We start from the raw sequence: 20,701 nt of genomic DNA on the forward strand, positions 1-20,701 counted from the left end.
ATCTCCCAAGCAAGTTGTAGCCCTCCCACAGGGATGGGAATTTAGATACCTGGGGCTCCTGGCTCCCATGAGGACTAAACCTTTCTTGAATAACAGGTAACGGCCCTTCAGGGGAGTTCTTTCTTCACTTGCATTTCTTGCCTGTTGAAATGAGCTCACAGGGTTTGGGTTATTCATCTGTTTCCTGGTTAAGTATTCAAAGTGTCTATGTGCCGTGATACTTCCCCTCCTCCTCTGCCTTTATTAAGGTATCTTAAGGGGTGATTTGCTTTTATTTTCCTCCAATTAAAGTTGTCTTTCACCCAAATAAAAGTAATACTATTTTTTTCTGATTGTAAACACAGTTTATACTCATTATGAGGAATGTTTTACACAATACAGGAAAAGCATGGAAACAAAAGTAAAAGCTAATTTTACTTCCACCTGGACTGAGGTTTTCTGCTTTGAGTTTCTAGATGCATCTACTAGTGATTTTAGGTGTGTGAACTCAAAGAATACTAAATGTTTGCTTTTGCTTTAAAAATTATGTACAGTATATAACATGCATATTGAAAACAACACATTGATCAGTGTGCAGATCAGTTTTTATGGATGCCTCATAGGCATTATCATTCCTGCAGGAATGATAGCCCTAGGCTAGTTCTGCTGCTTTTGGACTCTACATTATGGAACTTGTCCAGTGCATCTATGCTTTTTTGTATTTGTCTTGGTTGGTTTGACACAGTCTGAGTGATTTGTTTAGCTCATGTGATAGTAGTGATTCATTCGTCTTCACTGCTTGTATAGTGTTTCATTGCATGGGCATACCCTAATTTATCCTACAAACACAGTTATCATAGTAATAATGAATAGTTGATATGATTGCCACTATTATTTGGTGGCACTTGAGTTTGACTTCAGACCTTTGTCCTTGCTAGGTGGGTACTTTACCATTTGAGCCATGCTCCCCAGACCTTTGTTTTATATTACTTGCCAATCCTAGGCTTTAACTCAGGGCCTGGGCATTGTCCTTGTGCTTTCTCAAGACTTATGTTCTACCACTTGAGCCACAGCACCACTTCCAGCTTTTTCTATGTATGTGGTACCAATGAAGCAAACCCAGGACTTTGTGCATGCTAGGCAAATACTCTACCTCTAAGCCAGGCTCTGGGTCCTTATATTTTGTTTTTTGAGACAGAGTCTTGTTAACTTTTCTAGGGCTGGTCTGACCTTGTGATCCTCCTGTCTCTGCCTCCCGAGTAGTGGGAATTAAATGTGTACACTAATGCGTATATATATATATATATATATATATATATAGTTTTTATTTTCTTTTTTATTGTGTTTTATTGTGGGGGTGATGTATAGAGGGGTTACAGTTACATTTATCAGGTAGTGGGTACATTACTTCTTGAACATTGATATCCCTTCCCATATTTTTTCCCACTTTCCCTTCCTCCACCCCAATCATCTTGTTTTTCCCTTCCCTTCCCTATTTCAAATAAACAAATAAATGTGTATTCAATTTACGAGGTACTAAAGTCAGATACAGTAACAACATGAGATAAACCATAAGGGAAAAAAAAAGAGAGAAGAAATAACTTCACATAGTATATTAACAATTATAATGAGAAACTCTTGGGACTTAAACCCAGGGCTTGGGCACTGTACCTGAGGTTCTCTGCTCAAGACTAGAGTTCTACCACTTGTGACACAGCCATTGTTCTTTTGGCTTTTTGGTGGTTAATTGGAGATAAGTGTCTTTGAAACTTCCCTGACTGGGCTGCCTTTGAACCACAATCCTCTTATCTCAGGCTACTGAGTAGTTAGGATTATAGGACCTGGTTTCCTTCAACACCAGGCTATTTTTGTTTTTGTTATTATTATTTAAGTAATTGTTCAAAAGAATCACCATTTAACAAAATAGCTTATGAATGCAATCTATCTTATCAATGTCATCCCAGTCACCTTTCTCACCCATCCCTTTCCTCGCTTCCCTTCCCATCCCATTATGCTTGTTTTTGAGACAGGATCTTACTACATAGCTTAGGCTGGCCTTGAACTCATGATCCTCCTATCTCAGCTTTCTGAGTAATGTGATTACAGACATAAGCCACCACATCCCTCTATACATTAGCTTTTAAAGCCTGATGATATGTGCTATCTATAAGTGTCGATTAACAACATCTGGAGAGTCTCAGAGCAGTGTTTCTCTTAAAATCCCGACCCTATCCAGGTTAGGGAAGATTTTCACAGGTTGGTGGTTTCTGTTCGTGCATTAATTGACAAAGATGATGAAATATCTCCTAAGAAAGTCAAGGCAAACCTTCAACTGGATCCTGGGTTCCTTAGAAGGTCCTTGGGGATATTTCTTCCTTTTCCTAAGAAATATTATCCCCCAGCCCTGATGGTGTCTTGGTCTTTTGGAAAAAATAATGAACAGAACCCCTCCCTGGCCTCCTGCTGGCTTCCATTGTATAGGCAAAGAATTTTGTCTTTCAGAGAACTGCAGAGAGAGGTCCCCTGGTGTTAGATTCACTTGGCTTGCACCTTGGGTAGGTAGAAAGCACTTAGCAGTTCCATAGGGATCCAAGTCAGAAAACAGAGTGAGAATGCTTCCGAAGCTGGAGTGTGGGGAAAAGAAGAAGCTAGTTTAGGAGTTGTAAGGCTGTTGCCATGGCCCCCAACGGACAGCAACACTGCCCTTGTGAGTCCATTTTCAGTACAAGCTCAATTTTTTTCAGAGGAAAAAGTAGATGCTAAAAACATGGGCCTTTTAATGGAGTTTTATTGCTGACCTGGACCTTGGACAAGACAGTAACTTTCCTAAACCACAGATTTGTCATATTTGAAGTAAGGGTAAGCCTCACTTGCCAGAGTGGTCATGATGATGAAAGGAGTCAATTCACATCCCTGTTTAGCCCCTAGTGCCTGGAAAACTAAAAGGGTGGCAGCTCACCTGTATAGAGAAGACCTTGCTGAGGGCCTGGGAGCCTGAGTTCTAGTACCAACCCAACCTCCTTCTTACACCATCCCCATGCTTAGCTGAGGCTAAGCATACCTAGGCTTTCCTAGCTATAATGTTGGAATCTGTGCAGCTATAGTTATTGCCTCCAAGACCACTTTACAATATATAATAGTGAATCATAGCCTGGACCTAAGTTCCCCTGAACATTAATTCTTTCTTCTTACAAGATGACAGTTACCCAGATGTTTGTGAACTATATAGCTCAGTGGAAGCCATGATAATAACTGCAAAACAATAAGCCTTTCATACTGGTTATATAGTAGTGATATCAACACTCATAAATATTTTTGGTGTTACTGGAGTTCCAGCTTAGGGTGTGATGTTGGCTATGCAGGTGCTCTGCCACTTAAGCCACACCTCCAGATCTACTGTCTTTGTGCTTTAGTTAGTTTTTTTTCCAATAAAGTTTCAAATCTGGGAGGGCCAGGAGCTTCTTACTTGCTGCATCCTAGAACCTCCGGTGTAGCTGTATTATTCCACCACACCAGGCCTGAAACACTCATAAATAATTTAAACATTGTCTTTCAGTTGAAAGGACCTGAACATTTAGAGTGTGACACTCAAAATAATCGTGGCAAGTAACTATTCCCAAATTTAGTATAAAAATAGAATGTTCTAGAAATATAGATACTTAATCTCAGTAAAGAAATCTTTGGGGGGAAAAGGAAATAGAATGTGCTTTATTGTTGATAATGTTAAGTTAAGGTGCAGGACCCTCGTGGTGGGAAAATTGAACTTGAAGTTTTCTGGGTTTCTTCATCTGTTCCCTGTTCTGGTGACTGGGTCAGAGTCCGTAAGTTTCAGGGTTAAGGCATGGGGTAGGTCAGGGGCTTTCAGGGATACCTATGTCTCAATCCATAGCCTACATCAGGTTCAATTTCCATCAACCTTCCTGATGGCCTTAGAGGTTCAGAAGATTCATGTCTTTGGTGGGTTATATGTGTGGTAGGTAGTCCAGCTACTACTACTGAGGGGGTTAGCTGGTTGTATGTTACTCCCCCATTACTGGGTTCACATTTTAGTTTTCTTTTGCTATAACAAAATATCAGAAGCAGGGTAATAGGAGTTTATTTATTTACTTATGTTTTATTTTTTTGTCAGTCGTGTGGCTTGAACTCTGAGCCTGGATGCTGTCCCTGAGCTCTTCAGCTCAAGGCTACAACCCTACCCATTGAGCCATAGTCCCATTTCCTGTTTACTAGTGGTTAATTGGAGATAAGAGTCTCAGGGTCTTTAGTGCCCTGAGCTGGCTTTGAACTGTGATCCTCAAATCTCAGCCTCCTGAGGATCTAGGGATGAGCTACAGCACCTGGCAATATGAGTTTATTTATCTAATGATCTGGAGACTGGGAAGTCCAAGAATACAATACCAGCATCTGTTGGCCTCTTATGAGGGTTTCATACATTATTATAACACACAATGTAGCTGGGTACCATATGGCAAGTGAGCTAGCTCAGGTCTCCCCTTCTCTTATAAAATCACTAAATGCCATCACAGGAATCCTTCTTTATGATCTTATCTAATCCCAGGGACTTCCATTGAATCCCTAATCTATCTAAATACTTCTTGTTGAATCCCACCTCCAAATACCTGTACATGTTTGTGCATGAATTGTATTTCAAAGCACATGAGATTTTCAGGGATACATTCCAACGTTACCTCCTCATTTCCATCCAGGAGGCAGAATCCTCTTGGCTCAAAATCCACAAAAGTAACCTCTGCCTGCTCTCCCCTGTTCTCTGCTCATTCTAGGTCTTGCTTTCTGGAATCAATAACATGAAACTAAGAACTGAAACTTTTAGTGGCCGCCACTTAAACTGTCTTGCCATATCCTTCCACTGTCTTTCCAGTTGAAAACAAACATTTCTTGTGGTCAATTGCACCTCTGCCTACCGACAAATTTCTATGTCATTTATCTACAGTTGGGCAATAAGCTATATACCCTAGGACATAGCCCATGATTTAGTGGGTTGGTGGTTTGATTAGGATGACCCAGGTAGTTCTGCCAATTTCAGCGAGGCTCCTTCATACATCTGTAGTTAGCTGCCACACAGCTGAAAACTATACATGTGGGTTGGATGGCCAGGAGGCTGGGGCTGAGAGATCTCTCTCTGTCTCTGTCTGTATTCATCTATCTATCACTCAAATAAATATATTTATATAATACATTTATATAGAATATATAGATTTATAGATATATATTTAGCTATAGCTTTCAAAAATTGTCTATTATGTACTAGGATGTAGCATTTTTCCTTACATATATTTGCTGTAGCATTTATTGAGATTCTTAGATGTATGAAAGGATGTATTTTATTACTTTTTTCATATATTTTTTATTGTAATTAATAGAAGGATTACATGATATTTGCCAGACAGAAGGTGCATTAATTCACATACATTGATACTCTTCCACCTGTCTTGGTCCCCATTTCCTTTCTCCCACCCCCACCCCTCATCTTGTTTTCCCCCCCTTCCCTATCCAATTTCAAATAACCATATACAAATATATCCGATATATCAGGTAACAAAGTGAGATACTGTAACAATATGAGATAACCAAGGAACAGCAAAAGAGATGAGAGATAACATAGTACCTTAAGGACAACAATCATTCATTATATGGCTTATGTTTCTATATCCTAGAGATCCTTTCATTTAGCGTCATACTGTATGGCCTTTTGTATCAAGGTTTTGCTCTATTGCAAATCTCTGCTAGGAGAGCCCAAGGTTTCTACTGATTATGACAAATGAGGGAAACCATTGAGCCTAAGTTCCTTTGAGTCTGGCTTACTTCACTTAATATGATTTTTTCTCAGTCTTTCCATTTCCTAACAAATGGGGCGATGTTGTTCTTTCTGACAGCAGCATAGAATTCCATTGTATACAAATACAACATCTTGTTGATCCATTCATCAACTGAAGGACATCTAGGTTGGTTCCATATCTTTGCTATGGTAAATAGTGATGCAATGAATATTGTTGTGCTAGTGGTTTACTTTTCCAGCCAGTTTTTTAAATTATTGTCAGGATGATGTATAGAGGGGTTACAGTTCCATAAAGGGGAAAAAAAGAGAAAAAACAACTTCACCTAGTACATTAAAAGCAACAACCACAAAGCTAAACCTCTTGTTTCCATATCCTGGAGTTCATTTCACTTAGCATCCTTCTATATGGTTATATGGACATAGCTATTGAGCTATTGTGATCCTGGGCTAGAATATCCTAGACTTATACTAATTATTACAAATGAGAGAAACCATGAAGTGTATGTTTCTTTGGGTCTAGTTTATTTCGCTTAATATGATTTTTTTTCCCAAATCTTCTGTTTCCTAACAAATGGGGTGATGCCATTTTTTTTTCTGATGGCACCGAGGGATTCCATTGCATAAAAATAGCAAATTTCTTAATCTATTCATTTACTGAGTGACATCTGGGTTGGTTCCATATCTCAGCTATGGTAAATAATATCCAGCCAGAATTCTTCACTCTGTAGTGTGAGGTAACCTCAAACTTGTGATCCTCTTGCTCTGCCTTCAAGTGCTGGGATTACCATCGTGCCTCAGTAGATCTGGCTTCTTCCAGACTGTAATATGTTTGTTATGTACAAACATATGCATACCATTATGTACTGTGCCTTATACACTAATTCTTTTGTTTCCCTTCTTTTGTTTTCCTTGTGCTTTAGGTATAGTAATTGGGATTATTCCTTTTTTTCTAATACTTTTCTTCAGCTTAATGTACTTTACTTAGTATTAATCTCATTCAGCCAATTCTTTATTTCAATTATTCTATTTTCTGCTCTAGAATTTTCATTTGGGGGTGTGGCACTGTGGTTCAAGGGGTAGGTCAGTAGCCTTGAGCTGAAGAGCTCAGGGACAGAACCCAGGCCCAGAATTCAAGCCCAATGACTGATGACAAAAATAAAGAGAGAAAGAAAGAAAGGAAGAAAGAGAGAGAGAGAGAAAAGAGAAAATAAAAGAATTTTAATTTGGTTTCAGATAGGTTTTTTTTTTTGCTTCTAAAATTCTTTATGTTTTCAGTGATTTACCATCTAAATTCATCTAAGTGCTGATAACAGTACTTTTCAAGGTTTTTTTTTGTACTTTTAAAGTTCTTATCTAAAGTTTTTATCTACATTTTTGTCATTCATGGGATTTTCTTCTATTGACCTTACTTGTACTTTGGTTATAGGACATATATATTTTTTTCTTCCTGGTTCCTGTATTTTTTTCCTACTTTTTACCTGATATTGTAAATAGGGTTGATCTTGTCAAGTTTATTGAAGATTGAGTTGAGTCAAAAAGATGTAAATGGGAGCATGTTATCTAAACATTTTTTTAAAACTAGTTGCGGGGCTTGAACTCAGGGCCTGAGCACTATCCTTGGACTTTTCTCAAGGCTAGAGCTCTACCATTTGAGCCACAATACCACTTCGAGCTTTTTCTATGTATGTAGAAAAAGGAATTGAACCAGGGTTTTCATGCATGCTAGGCAAGCAATCTACCACTAGGCCAAATTCCTGGCCCTCTAAACATTTTTTTAAATAAGAAAGAAACATTGATCTTACAGTGAGATCAAAGGAGGATATATGTAGGAGTGGGTCACAGAAGCTCAATATCTATGTTCATATGGTCATGTAAAATAATATTTTATAAAAAATAATTTATAAAATGAACTCTAAGAAAGGCAAACAAGAGAAAAATAAAAAGAAATTGATCTGAGTGGGGGATGAGTCCTTGAGGTTCTTATTTAAAATTCCTGGAGGCTGGACTTCAGGACCCTGTTTGGTGGGGCTTTGATATGTAGCCCTGGGTATCCATGAGACTTCTACATTCTCCAGCATTTTCTTAGCATTGCAGTGTCCCCGCTTACTCAGCAAAATTCCCTTGGAAGAGAATTGGCAGTCAGGGAGAAAAGAATCTGTGTTTGACATTTTTCCAATCTCTCCTAGGCTGGGCTAAATCATGTTTGGCGTTAGAAGCTGAGATGATTTGTCATTTTTCCCTGAAAACCTGCCTGTGTTGGTAGACTCAGTGTTTTATCCATTTGTGACTCTGACTTGGCCGTGTCTCCTAAAGATAGAACTGTCCTTATCTCTGTTCATCTGTACTCACACAGGAACAGCTGGTTTCCTCTGTAGGGTTCAGGTTAATCAGGCTTCACTGGAATCACAGTTCTTTGATGGTTTTAAGGAAAAAAATATAATTTTGTAAGTTTATCCATGCTCACTTCTTGTTGCAGCAGGTGTGACAACTATCTGCTATGTCGTAACAGGAAGAAAGACTCCATGAATGCTTTTAGAAGCATTATATTTCAAAAACAGGATTTTTCTTTTCCTCAATCTTAGAAATGTCAAAATTAAGACTGCTTACATTTTTGATAGGCTATTTTATAGTATGGTAAATGACACTGATTTTATTTTTAAATACTAAAAATAAAGCCTGCATACCAGTGAAACCCAGAGAAATCTAAATTAACTGCAGTTTCACTTGCTTCTAGGTGACTTAAAAAAAAAATCACATTGGTTTTTTTTTTTTTGTTTTTTTTGGTCAGTCATGTTGCTTGAACTGTGGGCCAGGGCACTGTACCTGAACTCTTCAGCTCAAGGCTAGCACTCTACATCTTTGAACCACAGTGCCACTTCCAGTTTATTGGTGGTTTTTGTAGTTAAGAGTCTTACAAACTTTCTGGACAGGCTGGCTTTGAGCCTCAGATCTTAGCCTCCTGAGTAGCTAGGATTGCAGGTGTGAGCCACTGGTACCTGGCATAAAAGCAAAAAAAATTTACAAGTCACACAGCTGAGGAATATATTATTAATCTCCCTCTTGCTTATAGACAATGCCTCTAAATAAAGCCACTTGGAACACTGGTGCTTTTGCAATTACCCCTATTCTCTAGTAGGAAGATGCTTTTGGTATCTTACTTTAATGCAGGTTAGTTATTCCTATAAAGACACGAGCTATAAAACCTTACCAATTAGTAACTTTTCTCTAGATTACAGACCCAGGACCTCTGATGGTCTTCAGATAGTAACAAAATACGGATCTAAGACCTGCTGATATTATTCTTTAATCAAGAATGGAATAATGTTTTACTTTTAGAGAAATAATAAATTTCTCTAAAAATAATTCTTATAAGGACAATTATTATTGCAAGGGAATTCTGGTAGGATAGAAAATAATATCCTGTAAATGGTGGAGATGGTTATTGAACCTGGATTTATTGCTTAGCACAAAATCTTTCTATTCATTGGCCTCTGCCCTTCTTTTACCTCACTATGAGAGCCTTTTGGTGCCTTAATTTCCCTAAGGTAGTCCTTTTGGGATATGATAGCTATCTCCTACATCTTCCAGGTCTGGTCCTTGGAAAGATTTCCTTCCTAACAACTCTCCCAAGTATTGGCGTCCAAGAAGCAAATAGCCTGGAGTTGGGTAACACCAGGAATAAGCCTCAGTTGTGCTTTTACATATCACTGGATTAAAAAAAAAAGGTCTTATAATTGAAATTTATTTCAAGAAATAAAAGGTAATTCCATTATTTATAACATAATAATCAGATATTATATATCTGTATATCATATATCCATGTCTATACATGTTTTATTGAAATCAACTATTTATAAACTTTTGGAAAAAATGCTTTCTTTAGCAGGGAATACATGCATATCTCAACATAAATGACAAAATGAAATGTTTTAAATGAAAAGTGTATATCATACTAAAGTAAAAAAATATATATATATGCCAAGACCTCTACTCATCTTTTTTGTTGGGATTTTATTAATCACATTTACCTAGCACAATTTGTATTTTAATAATTCTTAAATTATTTGTATATAATGAGAACCAGATATAGGGTAACCAATATTCCCTCAGGAAGGATATATGTGTGTGTGTATGTGTGAGTGTGTGTGGGTGTGTGTATGTGTATGTGTGTGTGTGCCTGTGCTCATATGCACATGTGTGTATACGTATATATACTTATTTATTTTATTTTTTCTGAGATATACTCTCCTTACATTATAAATATAATTAGTGGTACCACTCCTGCAGCAAGGTAGATTGTAATAATAAGTATCTATAATGTTCATTTATTGGTTGACATCTATTGGTTGCACAAGGAATTTTCATTTTAACAAGTTAATTTCTATATGCAATATTTCTTAATCACAGTCACCTTTCTATCATTCTTCCTTCTTCAACCCTTCCACTTCTCAAACCAGGTTCATCAACTTCCCTTGTTCTATTTTCACATATGAATAAGAAGTATTCTCTGTATGTTCAATCTCTTTCTCCCTTTCCATGTGTCTGTTTGTCTTCCACCAATGTTTATAACCCAGACAAGAAATATTTCAACTCCTTGCAGTTCTTTTTTGTAAAAGTATATGCTAATTGGTCAAAGGAATTTAATCGAGGTGTCTCACACATGCTTACACCGTACTTCAGTCAGATTGGCCACACAATACACACATACAGACAAACATGCATAAGACATTATATGGGTTTACATATATATTTATATTGTAGATTTAACATGCACATATGAGGAAAAACATGATACCACTGGGTTTGAATTGCTAACATTCAAAGGATGATTTGACATGTGTTCAGAAGAGATATCCATATTTAATTTTTTTCTCAGATCCTTGGTAGGTTTTGGAATGAAAATAATGTAAGGTCCATTAAAGAAGTTGGAAAGTATTCATTTGTTTTAGTCTCTGAAGTAGTTTCTGCAAGATTGACAGTAATTGATCTTTAAACACCATTCTAACACAATGCCAACTACTCCAGTATTCTGTTCCACATTTACCTCCTTAAGTTCCATAAATAAATAAATAAATAAATAAATACATACATAAAATAATTGTTTAATTCACACGTATGTAAGAGCAGTATAGTGTCTCAAAAATGCTTGAATGTTCTTTGACATTTGGGATTAGATGATCCAATTTTCTTCTTCTAATCAATAAGTTCAGGTGTTTTCTTGGCTGTCTTGGTTACCATTGGAAGCTTTTTTTCTCCTTTACATTTCTATAACTTTTATCCCTTGTAGGTGTAATGGAATGTATAGGGGCATGCTGTTCTTGGATGATTGCAAGATTTCTGTAGTAGTTTATACCACTACCAGATGAAGTTCTTTGGTTTTTTTTTTTATGAGTGTCACTCTGATCCTATGCCTGGTGGAAGGGCTTTCTGACAGCTCCTGGATCTTAAAGTAGTTACACAATAGTTTTAGTTTCAAGTTCAGTGGAATCTTTTGCTCTGTCAAGTGCTCAGCTGTGGTGACTTGTAGACATATCTCCCTATTCCTAGACAACAGGCCCCAATATTTCCCAGAGCCTTACGAACATGAAGCACAAATTCTGCAAGTGAGTCACTGGGTGTGATGTGGCAAGGGCCAATATTTTTTTTCTACCTCTGCTTATCTTATTGGATTCTTTTAGCTGTTGGGGTACAGCACCATATTTCAGACATTGTAGAACATTTAGAACAGTATCTCCTTATTTAAGATCCTTTTTTCCCCATGGTTTTAGTTATCTATAGTCAATCAAAGTCTGAAACATAACTTGGAAAATTCCAGAATAAAATATGTATGTGTTAAGTAATATTTCTTGAATATATTCATTACTGGTTATCATGGTTTATTTATTATGCAAAAAATCACAATTAAACTTTAGTATAAGTGTGTATATGTAGAAAAAGCAGTATATGCAATGTTCAATACTATCTATGGTTTAGGCATCCACTGAAGTCTTAGACCATATCTCCTGTGGATTAGCAGGGACTATCATGTCCCCTGCTAATGTCATGTATGACATTACAATTCTGCAAGATGTTTCTCCTAAGTTGACACCTTAGCTGATATTTTAATAGACCACCCTATTTGTCTATTAAGTTGACTCCTTCCAGTTGCTATAACACATGCTGGGGTCATTGGATCTTATGGCCATCTGCTTATTGACTGATTCTTAAAATAAAACCCTTTTTATTATAAAGGTGATATACAGAGAGGTTACAGTTACATAGTAATTATTGTATTTCTTGTCAAACAGTATTATCCCCTCCTTTGCCAAGGTGAGGTCACATGGAATCACGTGTTAGCAAATTAGACTGAGGTCAACAGATAGATCATCTAGCTTAAAAGAAAAAAAAACCGAGAATAAGATGACATTGTAGATCACATGGATTTAACAGACAGCAAAAGAAACTACAGAAAATATTTATTCAAGCACATGGTAATGAAACTACACTCTATGGGATGATCAGGGGTCATCAAGAAATAAGAGAAGGGAGAAAAATTCCAAGACTTGAATGAAAATGAAAACAGAAATTAGCAGAATATCTGAGACAATAATAGCAGTGTTAAAAGGCAATATTATAGATATGAATACCTTCAATAAAAAAATCAGAGGGCATTCAAATAAATAACCTAATGATATTCTTCAAGCTCTTACAAAATACAAACCAAGCCAAACTCAAAACCAGTAGATGGGAAGAAATAATAAAGACTAGACTATAAATGAATGAAATGGAGACTAAAAGAAAATACAAAGAACCTACAAAACAAAGCCTTATTTTTTTTTGAAACACTGACAAATGCTGAGCCAAACCAACCCATAAGAAAGAAGACCTGGTGATAGAGTTACAAAGGATAGAGTTTTGAGGATCTTGAAGGGGCTATAGAGATGGCAGTAGTGGTGACAGTGGCAGATACAGTAATGGGGTGAAAAAGAGGAAGGTGGGATGATAAGAACATAGAGATGAACGCAGTGTGGTGTTGTAATGATGGCGATGGAGAGTTGGGTATGAATGCACTAGTGGGGATTCCAAATATTGGTTTGGAATGCGGAGGAATGAAGTCAGATAAGAAAAAATTGAAAGCCAAGTCAAAGTCTTTGACTTCCACATGAATGTGAGATAGGTTTGAAGAGACAGATTGAAAGAAGGAAATTGCATGGCTTCTTATGCCAGGAACAAGTAGGGCAAGACAGTTGTTGTATCTGATCTGTATCTATCACCAGAGTATCCTTTCTTTGTTTTGTTTACTTCTAGATGAGTTCCTACCCTAAGCTAGCTCTCATTATTTTTATGCATTCAAATTTTCTTTAACGTCTACTTAGGAGAAACCAAAAGTAGGCTTTGATATTTTCTGTCTCCTGCCAGGGTATATTGTTGAATGCTTGAGTTAAGTCTTAGTCTGAGATCTTATGTCTCATCTTAGTTTTCACCCTCAGGGTTTCAATAGAACAATTTGAGAAAACAGGGAGATCTGATCATAGAGCTGTGTCTCTCAAGGGTCATCCAGGCTACTGGTGTGCTACTGATGGGAACATCAAGGTCCAAAAAGGTGTTGTCACTCAGTTCGTTTAAAGATAAATCGATTAAAAAAACAACCCTGAGATTGTATCTCATTCCATTTAGAATGGCTGTGTCAAGAATACAAACATCAACAAATAATAGTGAGGATACTGGGAAAAAGGAACCATAGAATACTGTTGGTGAGAATATAAATTAGTGCAAACACTATGGAAGGAGATTCCTCAAGAGTCTAAAAATGGAAGCACCCTATGATTCAAGAATAAAATTCTTGGGCATTTATTCTAGTTTTTTGGTTGGATAAATTAAAGTCATCTGTATACCCACATTCATTGCTGCATTGTTCACCATAGCTGAGTTATGAAAACAGTTCATATATCTTGTAACTGGAAAATGTGATGTATATATACATATACACATATGAATTTTATTCATGTATATTTCTTATGTCATTTGCAGGGAAATAGACAGACTTGGAAAAGTTATGCTGTCAGGCTCAGATAGACAAAGGATACATTTGCTCATATATGTGGGAGTTATATCTAAAACATAAACATTATATGCAAATGTATGTAGGGTTATATGCATAAATACACAACCAAACTGATGGACGTCCATGGTGTAACCCATTTGAACAATCAAATGGCAGTTTAACACAACGATGACCAAGAAGCTGAAATATGTCTTGATGGAGGGAGATAGGACTTGAGAGGAGGGGACAGACGAATGGTGAGAGGAATGGTGGGAAGTACAGTCATACTACTCAATGTGTGTATGTGAGAATGGCTCTAGGAAGCTTCAGGGGATGGGTGGAGTTGGGATAGATTGATGAAAGGTGTAGCATTAATCAAAATACATCAGATATGTAAAAGGACATGTTAGAATGAACCTCCTCTGTAGAACTTTTTAAAGGCAATATAATACTTGATACAAATTTTAAAATAAGTTTGAGTCTAAAAAAAGATTAGTTGATATATTTTTATGGCCAAGAACCACAAAAGCCAGTTCATCTTTCCTACTATTCCTATTGCCTATCATTTCTTTCTTTTTTTTTTTTTTTTGGCCAGTCCTGGGCTTGAACTCAGGGCCTGAGCACTGTCCTTGGACTTTCTCAAGGCTAGAGCGCTACCACTTGAGCCTTAGCACCACTTCCAGCTTTTTTCTATGTATGTGGTGCCGAGGAATCGAACCCGGGTCTTCATGCATGCTAGGCAAGCACTTTAACCACTAGGCCAAACTCCCGGCCCTGCCTATCATTTCTTATTCTTTCCTCTAGAGCCTGGAAGTAGGAAAACTGGGTTCAGTTCTTCGTTTTATGTCCTCTCAGCCTTGTGATGTTGGAAAAATCAGCCTTTCTTACAAATCCACCTTTGCTTCATCTACACAATAGAAATAATCGCATTAAGTTTAGGAAACAGATGCAAAGCATTGCCCCCTGGGTACTTGTTCTCTCAAGGCATTCCATTTCTGTGACTGTGCTGTCAGTTACCAGTTACCACTGTAACAGGTTCATTGTCAAGACTTAAATCACATTGTAGCAAACGCTATTAATCACCTGCTATGTGGCCAGGATGGGAGCTAAGTACTCTGATGTCTGAAAAGCTATAAAGGGGAGCTGGATTTTAGTATGGCACATGTTTGCATTGAGATATTACACAGAATCCCAACATGCTTACAAAGATTCAAAAGATATGTTTGAGTTCAGTGCTAAACCTAAACAAGTAAACTCCAACAGATAAGCTAGAATTTTTGAAATTCCCACTCATCTATTCACATACAAAGACACATGGCCACCTCAAAGGTGAGCATTTTGAGCATTTAGACATATAATATGAGCAACCCTTCTTATTTTGCCCTGGTCCATTTTAATGATCATAACAATAATTCTACATAAGGCCTACTGTCTATTCTTAGTCACTGGATTTCAGGGACAGTTTGAGAGACTTTTTATAAAGCTTACCTTAAGACAGAAGTGATTTTTCTTTTCCTTTTTCTTTTTGTGGTACCGGGATTTGAACTCCAGACTTCAAGTTTGTTAGGTATAACTTGCTCTACTTGAGCCATAGCCATAGCCTTGACAAAAGTTATTTTTGCTGAAATAAGAACCTGACTCTCATGTAAGATTCCATAAAGTTCTGTTTCTATAACTTATGGCACATCAGCAGTGTATCAGAAATGGAGCTGAATTGGGGGAAAACGAGATTATTTGCTGAAGGACTTCCAATATGCACAGTCCTATGAATACCTGCAATTGTGCCAAGTGCCCCCAGCTCCTGGCTTTGTGATCAAGGAAGGTGCCTACTTGTAGAGTTCTGTATTCAGTGGACACATAATAAATACAGCTGGTGGCTCTGTCTGTGATCTTCCATGTGGTAACTATTTTGAAAAGTTCTCCAGGAAGACAATTCATTATTCGTAAGCCAAGTACGACTGTTGCTAAATTCCAGAGTCTGTTTCTCAAGGGGATAGCGCAGAGGCTGCCTTCTCAATAAGTAGACCAGATGATTCTGACTCTGGCAGTTCAGTTCCAGACATTTGGAAGGCCCCCACTGTTAGTCTCTTAATGAATGGAGCATGGAGCCCACTGGGGACCAGTGTTGACTATCCTGCCTAGGATTTCCTGGAACCTGTGAGTTCTTTCCTTGAGCATAGATAGAGCCTTGAGGTGCATCCAGAATACCAAGGACCAATATCCATGGAGCCACCTACCATAGCTTCCTCTCCTTGGGCTTATTTCCTACCATTTACGTTGGGGAGTCTGCATCTAAATGAAAATTGGTCTAGGACATAGACAGTAGAAAAGTTATGTTGTCTTCATGTAATACTTAAAAAAAATGAAGCCACATATAAAAGTGAAGAGCTCTCAAAGGATTTGAACTGACCTATCTGCACAGTCCTAGGACAAAAGTTACTGCAGTTGGGACCTCACTGTCCCCTTGGACAAAGCCTGCATTAGTCCCTGTCACTTCCTATTCTTCCCTGGTAGCCAACTTCATTCACTATGGATTTGTTATCTTCCTGGTCCTGAAGGCATCTGAGCTTGAGATCTATGGCTTGATCTGAAATATCCTTTTGCCTTTTGCCATTCTATGAACCCAGTCTACAAAACTATCTTTTCCACTACAAGAGTTAATCATCAGCTGCTTCTTATGTAAATGAGAACAGGAAAATCTTGCTTGGTGAATATCTCTGAAAATCTTGATCTGATGCTATTCTGCCAATCTGTGCCTGTAGCTCAGCATTTGTCTTCTGACAGGAAGCTCTTTCTTATCCCTGAAAAAGGCATCATCTGTGGATGTTCAGGCAGGTCAGCCAGATGACCGGGGATTGGGGGCCCCAAGGCCAGGCTCTAATCTGGGCCATGTGGATGCTTGCAGCTATCATCAGGGGTGAGATGCTCAATGGGAGACTGGGGCCCTGAAAAGGTGTGGTGGAGGGGCAGGAGGAAAGGGGGGAAAGGAAGGATTTCCAGGTGGAAATGAAGTTATTTCTTGTTAGTTTCTAAGGACCATGGAGAGATGTGTAGACCCTTAAGTTTCAAATGTCTCATGATGCCAAGAGCTGTGGGTCAGAACCTCCTTCTCAGGTGCAGGTAGAGTACAAAAGACCTGGACCTGCCTTTAAGTTGCTTATACACTTGCAAGAAAATGGCCCTGGAGCTCTAGAAAGGAATATGTAGCCTCTCTGGGAGAGGCCTTTGAATGTCATCAGAATACCTGAGTCCTGCTCTAGGCGAATTTGGGAAATTTCCTTCTCAAGACTGTATTTTTTGCAGAATCAGAGACATTTGCATATCTTGTCTTCTCCTGAAAGTGCACGAACCGATTTCAGTTGGCACTCGCATGAGAATTTTAAATATTTTTCATTTATGTATATTCATTTTTATATGTATCAAAATCACCTGCCTAACTTATCAGACCCACTCTATAGATTATGGCTTAAGATTCCTCTAGGTTTAATTTTAAAAGTGTATTTAATTTTTAGGAAACTAAGCAGCCAGCAAGTTTAAGTAGCCACTAGTAGTTATGCTGGTGTGTGTGGGAATGACAAGTATATTGAAAACTCTGGGCAGACAATTTAGTGAAGTGCTGGAAAGTCAATCCTGTAGAAAGTGAGCTCTCTCCCTAAATTCTGTGGCTTGGTGGTGGTCTTTTTAGTCAGTGCTCTGATAGTGGTGGTGACTTCTAAGGCAAGAGGATGTGTATTTAGCATTAGAGACAGGGCTACTTATGTTGCCTAGCTTTTGAGTAGAAAAAGAGTGCTCTCCAAAAGAGCTTGAAGCTGGCTGATTCCCTGTGTCTCTGCACTCAGCGATTTATTCTTCTCATATGTTTCTTCAGGTATTGCCACTGATGAGCCACAGAGGTACACAAAGCTGGGATGGGTCCAAGGGCAGCAAACCACTGTTCTGGGAAGTCCTATGTCTGTCAATGTGTTCCTTGGGATCCCCTTTGCTGCACCTCCTATTGGACCTCTGAGATTTGCTAACCCGCAGCCTGCAGTGCCCTGGAATGACATAAGGGATGCCACCTCCTACCCGCCATTGTAAGACCAGGCTACAGGTGGCCTGTGGCTCCCAGAATGGGTGGGAGATTACTGAGGGAGAATAAAGATGATGCAGACAGGGGCAACAGAGAAGAGGGGTGGATATCAAGGAGGAGAGGCCATAGACAGAGGCAAGTGTTTATGTAATTCCTGGGGCCTGACCTTCCTGAATCAGAATCTCCAAAGCTATCAGAATTGATTTGAATGCTCTCTAGGGATCCCGAGCCCCAACCAGGTTTAGGAAGAACTTCACTGGGCTCCCTGAAGACACTGTCCAGATGTTTCCATTGGTCCTCTATTGGGTTCTTTAGTTTCCACCATCAGATTGGTTTAGGTTTTAGAAGGGAGACCCACAGAAGGGAGATTTTTAGTTCCTTTAGTCAAAACTGTATCTAATGCAATGCCTGGTCCACAGTGGAAACTTCCAAAATTCCTGTGGAATGGTGATGTGGATCATGTGTTGACACAGGGGACATAAGAGGTGAGGAACATTGCACCCACACTACAGATGTTCATAATGGGAGGATGAGGCAAACAGTTACCAAGTTCATGGAGGCAGGGTGAGATGAAACTTCTGGATGGCATGAGACAGGCAAATTCCCAAGAATCTTCTGGCATTTCAAAATTGAGTGAAGTCCTTAGGTTGGACCACATGGATTCCCGGCCATAGGGTCCTACATGAAAGGAATATCTCCATGCTAAGACAATCCCTAAGCCACAGAATATGCCTCATGTGACCCAGGGACTCAGGATAAAAGCAAAACTGGTTTATTGATTCACTCCCTCTTCAACTACTATTCATCCAGAACCAACTCTATAATAAGTTCTCCATTAGGCCCTAGGATGTGCACAGTATTAACCATTCTCTTCAGTAACAATGGACTTATGTCATGGTCAGCTGAAGATGTGGTTACTATATATAACCTACTGGAGCTCTACAACAGGAGCCCCAGCTCATTGCTGCTCAGCAACACATCAGTAGCTGTCTGCATATGCTAGCTTAGAGTAAAAGACCAACATTCAACATTTGAAGTATAGTTTGTACTATAAATATATTGCTTCTGCATCTTGATAAAACTGAAAATCCTAAGTCGGATCATTGTAAGGTGGAGATTGTCATGACTTTCACCCAGGTGCCTGTAAGTAACAACTGACAATAAAATATAAGGTATCAGGGAAGCCATCACGGGTAAGCAGCTAGGGAGAATCCAGAGCCTAAATGGCTCCCCCAGCTTTGGAGAAAGGTTGATGATGGCTTTGGTTAAAGTAATAAAGTCTGAATTTGTAATAAACAACACACAGAGAGACCCAGGAGGCAGAAATAGCTGAGGGGAGGTAGATTACTGCAATAGTTTCCTATTGCCTGTGTGTATTCTAGTATGCCATGAAAACAACTGATACTAATCAAGCAGTTAATTATGGTAGAAATGTTCACATATACAGTCTCAGTCTCACTGTCAGGCTCTGTGCTAGGGGCTAATATCAAATCTTAGTCAATTAGCTACTCAGAATAACAATCATGGATAGGCCTAGAACAAGTTCTAAGACGTAACACACACTATGGAGATATTTGCAGAGGAGGACTGTGATGGAGAAATCTCAGAAGGTTTCTTGAAGGAAGTGACACTCGAACAAAATCTATAAACAAAGAAAAAACTTAAGCTAGCAGATATGAGGAGAGAGCAGTCCTGACACATGGAACTTGAACAAAGCCTGGATGCAAGAATCTCCTTGAAAATCTAATATAATTGATTCCTGTTATAGAGGTCTAAAGAGGTCTTTTGGTCCCCTGAGAGCAGAAAATGGAACTGTGGGTGGGAATCATGTCATACTCAGCTCAGTATCCTGTCCTCCAATGTGCAGAATCATTGAGCCATCTTAAATCTTTATGTGCATCTATATTGTGGTGGGTATATGGAAGACTAAGAATGTGCTGAGGTGCTAATAATATAATTATTGTACAATGTAGCTTCGTTATTCAGGAATCAGATCAAAGAGTATAATAGTTTGATAGTTTATTTGCTTGCTAGTTTTGGCAACAAGGGGGCTGGGAGGCTAGCCTATCCAAGGCATATTTGCTGAGAGCAATTCTATGGTCTTTTTCTACTTTTTTCTAAGGTGCTCCCAGAGGTTGGAATGGATTAGCTCCTATCAATCGATGCTCAAGGTGCACTACCCCAAATTCAGTACATCAGAAGACTGCCTGTACCTTAACATCTACGCACCAGCCCATGCCAACGATGGCTCCAACCTCCCAGTAAGACAGCCTGCTGAACATGGACTTCTGCTAGCTGGTCTTTAGTATGGGATCCAGCAAGGGTGTCTAGGTGTCTGGAACTAGACCTATACTTTATTGGGTAACATAGGCATCTGAGTACATCAACAACTTTTTTAAAGAAAATAATGGTAGTCTTCACTCTACCTTTGTTCTTGAGGGATCTTTTATTGACCTTTGCTTTTTTTTTGTTGTTTCATTTTGCTTTTTCTTTCCATTAAGTGTTGAGTAGTTTTTAAACTTTCAGAAAAGACATAGCTAAAAGAACTTGGATTTGTTTTTAAATTTTCAAAGAGGGTAAATTGAGTCTTCTGACTTTTCTTATGTAACTAAGATAGTAATAATAATACAAAGTTTTCCATTTAAAAGTATAATAAAGCTAGATGCAGTGGCTCTCATCTGTAATCTTAACTATGATGGAGGCTGACATCTGAAGATATCAAAGTCAGCTTAGGCAAGAATGCCCATTGAACTCTTATCTCCAGTTAATCACCAAAATGCCAGAAGTGGCATGGCAGCTCAAGTGGTAAAGTTCTGGCTTTGAGCACAAAAGC

General features: G+C 38.5%; 1 protein-coding gene across 3 annotated transcripts in view; it reads left to right on the forward strand.

Annotated features, from left to right (window-relative positions):
- Window positions 1–20,701, forward strand: part of Ces5a (carboxylesterase 5A) — a 257,321-nt gene that overhangs the window by 214,122 nt on the left and 22,498 nt on the right. For 2 of the 3 annotated variants that reach the window (XM_090357626.1, XM_090357627.1), the window contains one exon: window positions 19,991–20,129. In XM_090357626.1, coding sequence (XP_090213752.1) covers window positions 19,991–20,129 — 139 coding nt within the window. Of the gene's footprint in view, window positions 1–17,667; window positions 17,873–19,990; window positions 20,130–20,701 lie in introns of all 3 variants that reach the window. The other variant, XM_090357625.1, reaches the window with a different exon arrangement.

The sequence above is a fragment of the Megascapheus bottae genome, chromosome 24, assembly GCF_031878675.1.
Source record: "Megascapheus bottae isolate mThoBot1 chromosome 24, mThoBot2.hap1, whole genome shotgun sequence".
Lineage (NCBI taxonomy): Eukaryota > Metazoa > Chordata > Mammalia > Rodentia > Geomyidae > Megascapheus > Megascapheus bottae.